At 37.7% G+C, this 14,870-nt stretch overlaps 1 protein-coding gene across 1 annotated transcript; it reads right to left on the reverse strand.

The window, feature by feature from the left end:
• Nucleotides 1–12,454: 12,454 nt before the first annotated feature.
• LOC113285625 (receptor like protein 29-like) lies at nt 12,455–14,098 on the reverse strand. The gene has a single exon (XM_026534436.1). It carries the CDS (start codon nt 13,966–13,968, stop codon nt 12,568–12,570), a length of 1,401 nt encoding a protein of 466 aa, XP_026390221.1. The 5' UTR covers nt 13,969–14,098; the 3' UTR covers nt 12,455–12,567.
• Nucleotides 14,099–14,870: the final 772 nt, after the last annotated feature.

The following is a 14,870-nucleotide window of genomic DNA, read 5'->3' on the forward strand; positions in this document are numbered from 1 at the left end:
CGACAACTTTATTTACCACTTAAAAACTACATCAGTAAGCTTTCGCTTTGACCAAATTCATCTTATATCATGAGAAAATTGCCGAGTAACATCTTACATGGTTTGCGTGATACAATCATTTGATGTAGGCTTGGAATGTTTCGATAATGATTATTTCAATATCTTGAAAATTGCTTTGATGCTAATAGTGTGTGAAAACGACTATTGTCATTATATAAGAATGTTTCAATGATTGAAATAAAGAGTTGCAAATGTAACCATGTTTGGATATAAGCATATGTAGTTTGTTCGCACATTAGTGTATAAATCCATAAACCGGGAACCAAGTGTATGCATATGTGTGTATACCAAATTTGTGAAGGATACAAGATAAGTATGCGTAACCGTACGCATACTGGCAGAAGTTTTCGAGCCGAAAATTTCTGCTGAGTTTGGAAACTTAACAAACTCAAACCCGGTTGCTTAAGTACACATACTCGTACGCATACTTAAGATGGTTACTTTGTCAAATCGGTCAGTTCATGGACTTAAAAATTTAAATCATAAGGAATGCAATCTTTACAAACCATGGCTATAATGTTCATGATTGATTCAAGTGAATCAAACCGATTTGGTTTCAATTGTGTTTTCTATTGCAATTGAACAACTCTTTAACTAGTTTCATTTGAGTCATTTGAACTAGTTATGGTTAAGATGAATATGGTTAAATACCACGCGTATGATTCTTAATTACCTAACTTGATTTGTGATTAAAATTCTTAAGCATAACAGGTTAGAAGCAATGATAAAAATCATTGGATGTTGGTTTTTATTGTCAAAGAATCTTTTTCATACACTTATGGTAACCATTCTTGGTGTAAATATTTGTGAAAAAGGTTATTCTTCCTTCTAAGCATATCAATTCGTGTTTATACAAGTTTATATCTTAGAAAAGATGATCACAATACTTGATCTTCATGATTATATATTGTGTATTGTTACCATGAGACAGTTCTATTTATTTAGTAACACGATCTCATGAGAGACTTTCAATGATTGGTCCTTAGATCGTATCTCCTTGTGGGATCTAAAATACAATATATAAATCCTTCTCCTTGGAGAAAGGTCACTCATGTTGTTCTTTCGGGAATGACATTTTATGGGGGGGGGGGGGAGTTCTTTTTGAACTTGTGCTTAATTTCCATATCTTTAAGGGGAGAAGCGGTTGTGGAACATGTAGGGGTTAACTTGTATCTTAATAAACTCCTTGATGAAGTCACTAAGTTTCGACTTTGTGATATCATCTAAAGTAAAGTTGATATGTTTTCTTTTGGTCAAGAAGTTTCTCTATGAAAATTTCATGAGGATTCCACTTGTTTTCGTACCTTTTCCAATTTATATTGACAAAAGGGGGAGAATTATCTTGTAGTTCACAATACATATACATATGGTTCACGGATCATTATATATGGGGGAGTGGTTTTCATGTCGAGATGAAGTATTGACTAGGGGGGGGGGTGATACATATCACCGTAGTATTATTGTCAAAGTTGTGATACAATTGAACTTTGATACTGTGTAATAATATTATGACGGATCTTCAACAAGTACAGGATGAGCATACGCATAGTTGAAGAACCAAGGAATTCAAGCATGTCGGATTTTGGAGCTATAATGAGTACAATCTATATGTTAAATGGTTTTGTCACTGAAATTAACAAAGGGGGAGATTGTTAGAGCATTGCTCGGTTGAACCCACTAGCGTTGGTATGTCAAGTTAGTTTTCAGTTTTAGTTGCCAAAATGCATTCTTGATTTAGTATACTAAAGATAGTTTCGGACTAGATTTGGTCTAAGAAAAACTACTCTTAAGGATGAAGACTGAAGATTAGAAGAAAACATCAGGGATTCATTACAAAGGTATGTGGTAATTGATTTCATTTGGATTATTGTTCAATTCTAACTTTCTAATCTATCCAAATAAATGCTCACTCTATGGAACAATTCCTATGACGGTAAATGTACATTTATATATATATATTCGAGGTTATTTGAGTCACGACTTTTGTGACAATAACCTTTATCCATGGAAAGGTTCTCATGTTATATTGAATGAGCTTACGAATTCAACGAGCCAAGAATCACTCAATTCCGAGTTATAACGATGAAGTTATGAGTGATTTATTAAAGTAACGATTATAATTATTGCTTTAATTGCTACAGTTCATTAGTAGGAAACAATTCATGGACTCCTTGTAAAAGTTCACGGATTTGGGCCCAATTACGTGACTAGAAGTCTTTTCTAGTCAAATTGGTGATGTTTCCTTATCTAGGAAAGATGGCTATTAATCCAAACATATTTGATTACCGTATTAAAGTGTTTGTGATAACTCTTAATTCCTGCCTAAGTTAAAATGTGATTTATTCATATAAATACAATATTTTCTAATTAATTATTTATTTATTTATTTTGGCAAGAGTTGTAACTTAGGAAAGACTACCAAATTTAGGAGAGTCTAGAAAAAGGAAAATATCTTCGCTTAGCTTTCAAGCAATCTTTCACTATAAATAAAGGGTTCTTGAGTGCTACACGTTTTTTAATCCCCTTTAGAAATTGGTGTGAGATCATAAGGTTGTTTTCCATGTCTTCTGTTCTTCGTGAACAAGAGTGAGATAAAAGTCTTTGTATTTGGGATCACAAACCCATGTTGGGTTTAATCTTCGTGATTGATTATACAACTTGTAATCTAGGTTTTTCACCTCTTGACTATTCTAAGGTTTTCTCTTCTGATATAAAACCATTCAAGAGTTGTTGATCATAAACCCTAGGTTTTGATAGATTTCAGTTTCTGATCGTATACCAACACTTGTTAGTCGAAATCGGAAGCTAGAAAGAAAACTTCGATTAAGGTATCTCGTAAAAAACCTTAAGAATTTTTAAACAAGATATCTCTAGATTTATTCTAGTTGTTCTTGTTGTAGAATCATTAGGTTAAAAAGTATAATAATCCCTAATCTACAAATTTGTTTGATATTAATTTTACCTAGTAATTGTTTTTATCAAAATAAACACAAGATTTCCAAAACCTTGATTTACATCTAAAGGGAAATCAAATCGGTGTTTTGTGCAAACAAAAGATCGAATCGTATTAATCTTGTTATTTACGAAAAGAATTCCTAAAGACAATCGGTGTTGTGCTAGGAGTTTTATTAGTGCTGAAGTAGGTATTACATCTAGTCCGAATAGGTAGTAGGAAATTGGTGTAACAACTTATAATCAGTGTGTGTTTATTCTGGACTAGGTCCCGGGGTTTTTCTGCATTTGCGGTTTCCTCGTTAACAAAATTTCTGGTGTCTGTGTTATTTCTTTTCCGCATTATATTGTTTATTTTTTACAATTGAAATATCACAGGTACTGCGTAAGTTCAATAAATTGGAAATCCAACCTTGGTTGTTGATTAAATTGATTGACAGTTGGATATTGGTTTTTGATATCGTCCAAGTTATTTCTTATATTCAATCGGGCTCGCAAATTCCTATTTGTTTGATTGCAGATTGAATTGAGAAATATAGATATAACTCTTTGATATATTTTTCTCAAGATTGAGTCTGACTGTCTAGTTGATTCTCTTGAAAGTATGTTAGAGTAAGTCCTCTCAGATTTCCAAACGAATTTGTTGGGTGTGGTTGTTGTACCCCCGCATTTTCAATAAGAAAAAAGAACTATAAGGGAATAAGGGTTATTCAAACAAAAAATACTAATAAATCATGGCTTAGTTCATGTTTTTTTTTTGGTTGACCGTTTTGATCTCTAGAACGCCCGACATATTTATAAGTCTAATATTGGTTCTTACATTATTATGTTATCGACTTGTTTCAGAAATTCAGTTGTTTCCATGATTTTCAAATAAATCAATTCAGTTCCTTGAAGATTCTATTTCTCCTCAAACTAATGTTAAATTATGATAGTTATGACTAAGGTTTTGTTAAATTTATATATTGATATATTATTAGATATAGATTATTATAAGAAACTAGTTGGAAGCATAACAAACTAAGCTTCAACAACACACTACTACATTAGTTGAACAGGTTGCCGTGTTAGCCTACCAGCGAGCCTCATGAGGAACCATTTAAGGGAGCCGAAGTGGATAGGGGAGGCGGGGGGGGGGGGGGGGGGGGGGGGGGGGGGGGGGGGGGGGGGGGGGGGGGGGGGGAAGCTAACTCTACCTTCCATGTCAAATTCGGCAATGTTGCACCATCGCGGACTCGAACCTGGGACCTCCTGGAGCGCATAAAACCTTTGAGGAACGGGGATGACCAGCTGAGCTAGCTACCCGTTGTTTATTTATGTAAACTTTGAATAAGAAGAAAACCATCAAAATCTGATCAAATACGAAATGTGTCCAAAATCTCCAAAATTTGTTCGAATTCGTATCCGAAATATCAAATATTATTCGAAAATAACTTTTGGATTCGGATATCCGAATTTCTAATCCGAAAATATAATTAACCTGACACGAATTTGGATACAAAGATATCTGCATCCAAAATAATAGTATCCAAAATTTTATAGATAAATATGTATGAGGTAGGATCCGTGGACACTCTTAAACGGACAAGGTCAGACAAGATTTGCGTCATTTTCTCCGGAAAACCCAAACGACAATGAATTTAAGTGTAATATTTTGATGATATGTTCCTCTTATAAGATTCCACATTTCTACAAAAAATGAACACAATTCGAGATGTATAAAACGACCACATACCCCTTTGAATATCAGCCGTTCAAATTTAACGGTTGAAATTAAGATCGATAGATGGTAAGGTTTGCTATCTCGAATTGCGTTCGTTTTTTTTTTGCAGGAATGTCGAGTCTTATAAGAGGAACATATAATCAAAATATTACACTTCAATTCATTATCGTTTGGGTTTTGTGGAGAAAATGACGCGAATCTTATCTGACCTTGTCCATTTAAGAGTGTTCATGGATCCTCCCTTAATATGTATAGTTTTTAAACCTAGAAAAGTATAAATCATATTTATTTATTTTATTTTTCTTTATGATTATCAAAAAACCATTTACAAATATTGTCACCTTAATTTATTTATTATGTCATTTTAATTTCTTACAAAAATATAAGAATTTTATTGTTTTCTTTCTTATGATTTCAGATCGCATAAAAGTTCCCATAAGTATTCGTAGTGCAAAAAAACTACATTTTTTGGATTTTGAATTTAATTCGGATACGGATAGTCCCTTTTCGCATCTGTATGCACCTCTTTACGCCCTTACTTCGTACTGTTTGTTGGCTTTGTTTATCTTCTTCATCTCTTACTTCTACATTTGCTCAGTTTTCAAATAGAATTCAAATAGTTCCATCAATTTTCGAATTCAAATACAGATATTCCCAATTCCCGTCCGTATGCATCTCTTTACACCCTTACTTCGTACTGTTTGTTGAATTTGTTTGTCTTCTTCGTCTCTTACTTCTTAACCGATAAGTTTCCTTTCTTTCTTCTTTCATTTAGTTTTGTTAGTTTATTGTGAATTTCGTGTACCATATTCGTTTTTGAAGAGAGATCGATTGAAATCATCTAAATTGTGTGGCATTATGCAGGCCGAGCCCGATAGGCAACCAGGGTAAACCCCACTTGCAGGCAACAAGGTCCCATGGACAACAAGAAAAAGATTGACAGGATTATTACTCATATAAATTTGAAGGGCTAAAAATAACTTATGTGAATAGCTGAATTAACTTTAATAGAAACATTTTTGGTTTCTTTCTCCATCTCTTTTCGTCTTCTCCAGCGCTTCGTCCTCTTTTTTCTTCCCCACCGCAAGCCATCATATGCTAGTTTACTAACATCGACCGCCAGCAGGATATATAAAGTCGATTTTTATTTTTATATAAAAGCAAAAGAATATTTTCTTACCACTTCAATTATCTGCCATAAACTATAAGCTTTTTCCATAATCGTTTTTGGTTATTGATTTTTTTCCATTTTAACTTCTAACTGTCTATTTATCCAGTAGTATTCTTTTTGAAAATTAGGATTACACACTAACTACGCAGTTCATTCAGAAAACTTCGTCACCGCTTTCGTCCGCCTCGCATATTAGTGGCATTCTACCACTACCCCAAGAAAATATTCTAGGTGTCTCTGTATATGGGAAAAAAAAAAGTTCACTTCGGGGAAACTTTTCTGAACGCCTTGCATTATGTTTGAAGTTGGAATTTGTTGGTACTGGGAGATTTAGTTCTGCCAACTTATTCATCTTCTTTTGATTACAAATATTGCTACTGAATGTGGTGTTCATTGCTGATGATATGATTTCATTAGTTGGATATTTTTGGTGAAAACTGAGTTTCCGCCAAGTCAAGTCTAACCCTTGACTTAGGCGGCAATTCAACTTTCGCAGATACTATTTAGCCGAAAACTCTTTCCGCAGCACAAGAGTCATAGTGATTGCCTTTTTCTCCCCTCTTAGTTTTAATTAGCTATATCTCTGTTTTAGTCAAGAAAAGGTGCACCACAATGCTTGTTTTTTTTATTGGTATAAATAATAGTTATGTTGCTGGCGAGTTTCGAACTCAGGTCAATGATATCATCGTCCAATAAATTTACCACTGTACTACAGTGACACCGGAAAATGCTTGCCCTTACAACAAAAATCTTTGTTGAATTGGGGATAATTTCCCTTAGAGAATAATGTTCTCTGGGAAACAGTATTATATCAAATCAATAATATCTCTGGAGAATACATGAGTTAAGTCGGAGATCATTCTCCTTATTCTAAATAAGGTAAACAGGATAATATGCATTCTATTACACCCCCTTAGTCTGAGCGGGAGAAGGGAAAACGCTAAGACTAGACCGAAAACGAACAAATAGCTGACGAGGTAGTCCCCTGGTGAAGATGTCAGCATACTGGTTTTCAGAGGGGACGTGTAGAACTTGAATGTCACCAATACGAACGCGTTCACGTACAAAGTGTATATCAATTTACACATGCTTGGTGCGCTGATGTTGAACAGGGTCTCCAGACATATAAATCGCACTCACATTATCACAGTATACAATAGTAGCACGTCGTAGAGGAATATGAAGCTCTAGACGGAGGTTGCGAAGCCATGTAGTTTCAGCAACAACATTTGCTACCCCCCGGTATTCAGCTTCAGCACTGAATCGAGAAATGGTTGCCTGACGTTTGGATGACCAGGAGATGAGGTTGTCACCAAGAAAGACACAGTAACCCGAAGTAGATCGACGAGAATCAGGACATCCCGCCCAGTCAGCATCAGAGTATGCCATTAATCCAGAAGTAGCGGAGACCGAGATAAATAAACCGTGATGAATTGTGCCCTGAAGATAGCGAATGATTCACTTAAGGGCCTGCATGTGAGGCTCTCGTGGGTCGTGCATGAATAAACATACATGTTGAACTTCATATGAAATATCTGGACAGGTGAAGGTGAGGTACTGTAATGCTCCAGTCAGGCTTCTGTATAGAGTAGGATCCTTAATCGTAGGACCAGAAGTAGCGCTGAGCTTGGAGTTGGTGTCGACCGGAGTAGCCACTGGGTTACATTGTGTCATGGAGGCACGAGCAATGATGTCCTGAACATATAATGACTGAGACAAATATAATCCTGAAGGTGACCGAGTGACAGTAATACCCAGAAAATGATGTAGCGGTCCAAGGTCAGACATGGAAAATTCCCGTTTCATTAAATCAATAAAGCGGTCAAAACAATATCATCTACATATAGCAGTAAATATGTCGTATCTGAGCCAGATTGATAAACAAAGAGTGACGGATCACACACACTACCACGAAAACCACAATTAGTAATAAACTTGGCAAACCTATGAAACCACGCCCGAGGAGCCTGCTTGAGACCATATAGGGATCTACGTAGTCGACATGCGTAATCATGGTGAGAAGAATCAACAAAAACCGGAGGCTGATGCATATAAACTGTCTCGGTCAGATCACCATGGAGAAAAGCATTCTTAACATCTAGCTGATGAATTGGCCAAGAACACGAAGTAGCAATAGTAAGAACAGTACAAATAGTAGCAGGTTTGACAACCGGACTAAACGTTTCAAAATAATCAACCCCATCCTGCTGAGATTTACCATTAGCAACAAGACGAGCCTTGTATCGCTGCAAGGAACCATCGACATTATATTTGTGACAAAATATCCACATGGAACGAATAACATGAGCATCACGTGGTCGTGGCACAAGAGAATACAAGTGAGAGCGAGGAATTGGGGAGATATTTCGTGAAGTTTGGACATGTAGATTGAGCCGGTGGATTGGTTTGTGAATGCCACGGGAAGCTCGAGTCACAGGGCGTGAAGGAGCAGGAGGTGGTGGTGAAGAGACAGTAGTGGGTAGAGGGGCAGTAGAGGGTAGAGGGGCAGTAGTGGTGGAAGGAGTAGGTGGTGATGTTGGAGGTACTGTAGTGGGTGGAATAGAGTTTGCAGCTGTTGAGACAGTGCAGTTAGGAACAGACGTGGGGACTGGCGTCAGTTCTGGAGAGGTAGGTGGAGTGAGTACAGAAGTGGGGACTGACGCAGAGAAGGGGAGGTGAACATACGTGTAGTAGTTGATTGGACTGATGTGGTAGCTGGAGTCTGTTGGGGATTCTGAATTGTTGTGTCAGAAGGGGAGCTGGACCGACGGTGAGGAGGAGTGTACAGTCCAGGGAAGGTGGTAGTGGGTTGGAGTATGGAAGTTTGAGTAGATGGGTAAGGTAGATTATAGGAAGGATGAATTAGATAAGGGGGGGACTCGTCATTAGGAGAAGCATTTGGATGGAGATTTGTGAAGGGAAAGACATTTTCATCAAAAGTTACATGACGAGAGATAATAATTTTGTTTGTGGCAATATCAAGGCAGCGGTATCCACGGTGGTTGAGAGGAAAACCAAGAAAGACACATCTAGTGGAACGAGGGGCAAGTTTGTGAGGAGTTGTGGAAGAGAGATTAGGATAGGAAAGGCAACCAAAAGTACGGAGATGGTCATACGTTGGTTGTCGTTGATAAAGAATAGACACTGGTGAGTGAAAATTAAGAACTTTGGTGGGTAGAAGATTATGTAGATAGACTGCTATATGAAGAGAGTAGACCCAATATTTTTGAGGAACGGAAGCGTGAGACATAAGAGTACGGGAGATATCATTGACACGGCGTATCATACGTTCGGCCTTGCCATTTTGGGATGAAGTTTGGGGGCAAGAGAAACGAAAAACAAGACCGTTGTCACGAGCAAAGGTATGAAAGGAAGAGTTGTCTAATTCACGGCACATGTCACATTGAAAACATTTTATTTTACATTCAAATTGAGTTTGAACGAAAGAACGAAATTCCAAAAATTTGCTATAAACTTGGGACTTGAATTTTAAAGGGTAAACCCATAGATAGTTGGTAAAATCATCAAGCAATATAAGATAATAGCGAAAACCGGTATCTATATGTAATGGGGAGGTCCATAAATCGCTATGTATGAAATCAAAAGGTGCAAAAGTAATGCAATTAGATTCATAAAATGGTAATCGAACATGTTTACTAACTTGACATGAATGACAAAGTTGAGAAGAATTATTCTTATTACGATGAATAGAATTATTTTTGCGTAAGACATCTAAAATGGCCTTGCCAGGGTGGCCAAGGCGGCTATGCCAAATATCTGGCAAAAAAACAGCAAGGGAAATGGGAGAAGACTAGGACGATTTTGTAGGTGGCACGGTAGAGTCGGTGATAGGGTAGAGCTCCCCAGAACTATCACATCGAAGGATAATCTTCCTCGAACTCAGATCCTTCACAGAAAAACCAGAAGGATCAAACTCAACAGATACACGATTATCAGTGGTGAACTTACGAACGGAAATTAAGTTTTTAATGATATCGGGAACAACAAGAGTATTTTTGAGTTGAAGAGTGCGAGAAGGAAGGGTTATAAGCTTGGTGCCACTAGCCGTACTGGAATGCTATTGCCATTGCCAACTAAGATGGATCGTACATTGCTAGAATTGAAAACGTTATGTAAAGTACCTGAATCATCTGTAAGATGCGAAGTGGCACCGGTGTCCATGTAGAAGGCATCATCAGTTTGTTGGAGATGCATGGAGCTATACGCCTCAGCAATGTCCGCTGGTTGCAATGATTCAGTTGTAGGAGCAAGGTATGCTTGTCCACGGCCACTTCCAGGGGAACAACCACGTTGGTTGTTGCGGAAGTTGATATTGGGTGGTCTGCGTTGATGCTCAAATGGCTGCCAGGGAGACTGAGTAGGATAGGGGCAGGGTGAGACGGCCCAAAATGGTGACCAGTACGGTGGGTATCCTGGCATGGAGGGACGTAGACCATTGGAGTCGGCAGCAGTGGTGGGCTTGCAGTAGAAGACGTACTTTGGCTTGGTCCAGAATGCCTGTCACCAGACTGGTCCTTTTGACCACGTTTGCTGGAGTGCGGATGAGAACGGGAGCTTGGTCTGTTCGTTGGAAAAGAAGCAACAGCTAGGGCAGTTGGAGATGCTGCGATTGAATGATGTGCTCGTCTGATTTATTCAGTACAAAGTTGAGATCGTGCAACATCAAAGGTAGGCATGGACTGCTGTATAAACGAGGCTACGGTGCTGTACTCCTCCGGAAGACCGTTAACCAATTGAATAACAAGACTTTTATCGTTCATTGGAAAATCAAGATCACTCAAGCGATCGGACAATGATTTTAGTTTGTCACAATAATCACCAACACTAGCACAATCAGAAAATTTAAGATTGGCAAACTTACTTTCGAGATGTGCAACACGGCTGCCTTTGTTGTCTTCAAAAAGAGTCTTAAGGTGATCCCAAATCTCCTTTGCGGTTTTCCCTTTCTTTAGAACGGTGAGCATCAAATCCTTGGTCATGGTGGCGAACATCCATTGACGACAGAGAGCATCTAGTTGTTTTTCGGTGACGACATCAATGTCCGCAAGTTTTGTTGAACCATCAATGAGAAAAAACAATTTGTGTGCTTGGAGATGGAGCTCAAAGAGAAAAACCCAATACGAATATTCATCTTGTTTGATATCAAGGATAACAGGGATTAAGTTTTTGATGTTTGTGACGGCAAAAGCCGGATGAAGAGATTTCTTTTCTCCTGCCATTGTTTAAGGTTTTTTTTTTTAGAAGAGAAATCGATGGTTGGCTGATACCATGTCGAATTGGGGATAATTTTCCTTAGAGAATAATGTTCTCTGGGAAACAGTATTATATCAAATCAATAATATCTCTGGAGAATACAGGAGTTAAGTCGGAGATCATTCTCCTTATTCTAAATAAGGTAAACAGGATAATATGCATTCTAATCTTATTATACTTCTTAATCCATGGCCTCCGGTAATAGGGTAAATAATGGAGTGACAAGGAGTAAAGGGACTGAGAGATCCAATCAAAGCGTGCTGGTTTATCACTTTTCATCCCATTGACAGGAAAACGTCCTTGTAAGGCGAGGGTTGTGAGGGTAGTCGTGGTGGGGGTTGAAGTCAGTTTGAGGTACACCTGCTGCCATTGAATCTGATGACCACTCACTCCATCCCCCATGGCCCCAATTTTGAAATTATGACACTTGTATCATTCAGTTTGGAAGGTAGGGTTTGGCTTCCAGAATTTTGTTCCGTTGGAAGTCTCTTTAGATTAACATTTTGTTCATGTCCGTATACAATCGGGATTACAGGAGTTTCGATTCGAAAATGCTCGTAATCCTAATATTAATCATGTATCTGTCTTGATGAATCACTGTAGCTTTAATGTAAAAACATCGTATAACATTATTTAGTGCATCCCATGAACCCCTTCAGGCTTCACTAATGAATATATGAAAACAGGGTTGTACATCCCCAAACCTCCATATTAATGTTAAGATTTTCGATCACTTGTAATTGGGTCGGGACCATCAATTCCTTGGAAGATGGTATTTTTTCTTGCGAATTGAAAGCGTGACTACAGAGTACCAGCTTTCTTACTGTTGTAATAAGTATTGACATGAATTCAAGCGGTAAATATCAACATTTGGCTACCAGCTTTCTACTGCTGTAATAAGTATCCAGGTAATTCAAGTCCTCTTTTGTTTCTATAAACAGCGTGCCTACTTAGTCAACAGTGATTTTTGCTAAAAGAATGGCGACTCCTACCCGGAAAAACAATGGCTGATCGACAAGTATAGGACCGGACTGATAGTTGGAACGCCATTACTGTTTTCCTTCCATAAACTACACTTCCGACATTACATGAAACTGTAGATCATATATTTTTAGGAAGACATACATGCCCCTCTTTTCTAACAAATACTACTGCTAGGGACAAATTATTAAACATTAATACAGTTTAGGGAATCAAAACTGCTAAACTTAGCTGAAAACTTGCAAAAATATTTGTATTAAACTCGACTTAATAAAAATCAAAGTTATGAAACTCGCAGGGAAGAAAGCCTGAAGTTGCAGAGAAAACTACAGAAAACCAGGCAAGTTCCATGACATCCACAGATTCCACACAAAGACGGTATATATAATAATAGAAAGTTCCCAAACTAAAATAATGTCTGATAAATTCCCAAAACAGCGATAAAACTAAATAAACCGAAGAAGCCACATGGAGAAGCATCAGATTTCCTGAATGGTTGTTGAATAAGATAACCATTTTTGCTACTTGATCCACAAACATTGACCGTACCAATCTTCACACCATCATCAAGAATTTGAGACGCGTTTAAACAAAGTTTTGGATTTCCACTTAAATCAAGATTTCTTCCTAACCTCTTCAAGAAACCATTATTAAAAGGAACAACGCCACTTAGCATATTCCTACTCAAATTCAAATGATATATATGAGATAAATTACTCAAACCAACTGGAATCTCACCTGTTAATCTGTTATTCTCAAGTGATAATGTACTCAGATTCATAAGACGAGAAAAACTTGTCGGAATCTCCCCGGAATAACCTGAATTACCAAGTCTAAGTTCCTGCAACTTCACTAAATTCCCGAGCTCATTTGGCAGTGACATGAACATTGAATTACCATCCATTAATAAGTACTGTAAGCTCTCTAGCTTGGTTATTCCTTTCGGAAATTTCCCTTTAAATCTGTTATTGCTAAGAGCAAGAAATGCCAACAGCTTGAGCTTCTCTACAGTTTCCGGAACGGTTCCGGTAAGAGAATTTGAGCTTAAATCGAGTTTTTGAAGTAGACCCAAGTTCCCAATTGTCGTAGGGATTGTGCCAGAAAGTGAATTATAACTCAAGTCAAGTCCTACAAGGTTTCTAAGGTTACCCATTTGGTTGGGAATAGTTCCAAGGAGAGAATTGTAGCTTAAATCAAGATGTATAAGAGATGGTAAACGAAAGACTTCCACTGGGATTTCTCCGTGCAGTTGGTTCTGTGACAATGTAAGGATTTCAAGAGATTTTAGTGAAGAGATTTGTGGTGGAATCGGACCTACTAAAGCTTGGTTTGATCTTACACTTAACTGTTGAAGTGTAGAAGGAGAAGAAGAAGAAGAGATGATTTTTAGAGTTGTCTTAGTAAGAGTGAAACAGTGAAAGAAGAAAGCTGATTGAAGGTGAGGAAGGTTGAATATCCGAGAAGGAAATGTGGCTGTTTTTTTGCAAGTTGGATTGGGTGGAGAACCAAAATCAAGTCTAATAACATGATAATGAGTATCTTTGCTATTAGTTTTGCATTCTAAACCAGGCCATGAAGCACCCGGTTTGCATGGATTAGGATTAGAAACTCTCCAGTTCCTATCAGAAGACACGGATTCCATGATTTTAAACAAGGTTTCTTGTTCAAATGGATCCATGTTTGTTTGAAGAGTATTGTTGTTGATCTTTGGGTTCTGTTTTTTAGGATGAACATTAGTAGTGGTAGAGAGAAAACAAGGCAGGGAGAAGAAGAGGAGTAGATGAATAGTAGTAATCAGTGGAGACATTGTTGAGAGAAGTATTGCAGGATTTAGTTGTTGTTGTTTGGGTGATTTTAGTATTGGAGTTCATACCTTATGAGTGAAGAAGGGTTTGGAGACAGACAGAGGTGTTGGAGAAGATGTGATTGAAAAGACGGTGGGGTCATGGCATTGTTTGAGAATGTGAAGTCACTCCTCAAACCCATGTAAGGTCTTAAAAGATTTTTAAACAAGAGAGAGCGAGGGAGGGAGTTTACCGAAACATTCTAACATGACATGAGCAGTGGATTTTTATAGTCAAGTCCATCAGCCAACACCAAGACAGAGTATAAAACTATAGCCTGTGTACATCGGTGAAGTCACAATGGATGATGATACTAGTGACCCGAATTCTAAACTCGCCAACACCAAATTCTTTACCGTATATATTCATCTATTCGAAGTGAAATAGCCAAGATTGCACACTTGAAAAAATTTCCAGTTAAAACGAAAGTCATCGAGACTAATAAGGACCTGATTTCCTGTTATGGTCTGTTGATTACATCATGTTTTGTGATGCAGTAACGCACTAGTGTAGAACCAAATTCTTACAGTCATTAAAAGTCATCATACGTATCACCTCAGTCCTCATGAAATTAGCTAGTAAGGGAAACTTACCATGAGCTGTAGGCATAAATTCATTATCTGACAAAGTCTCAGCAGGATGCACGTGTGTCTTTTTTAATACAATTCAATGCATAGTCGTATGATTTATATGAACCCTGAATTTATGTTTCAAGTGATAAAACTAAAACTAGGTCTCTGATTGCTTGCTTCAAAAATTCGACCCCAAAGGCAAAGGCAAAAATTGATAAAAGCGTGTACCCATTTCAGTGACCAGTCACCAGTCCATTTTTCAGTTCATGTGCATAACCTAGAAGAATGATGGA

Source organism: Papaver somniferum, chromosome 6, assembly GCF_003573695.1.
Source record: "Papaver somniferum cultivar HN1 chromosome 6, ASM357369v1, whole genome shotgun sequence".
Taxonomy (NCBI): domain Eukaryota; kingdom Viridiplantae; phylum Streptophyta; class Magnoliopsida; order Ranunculales; family Papaveraceae; genus Papaver; species Papaver somniferum.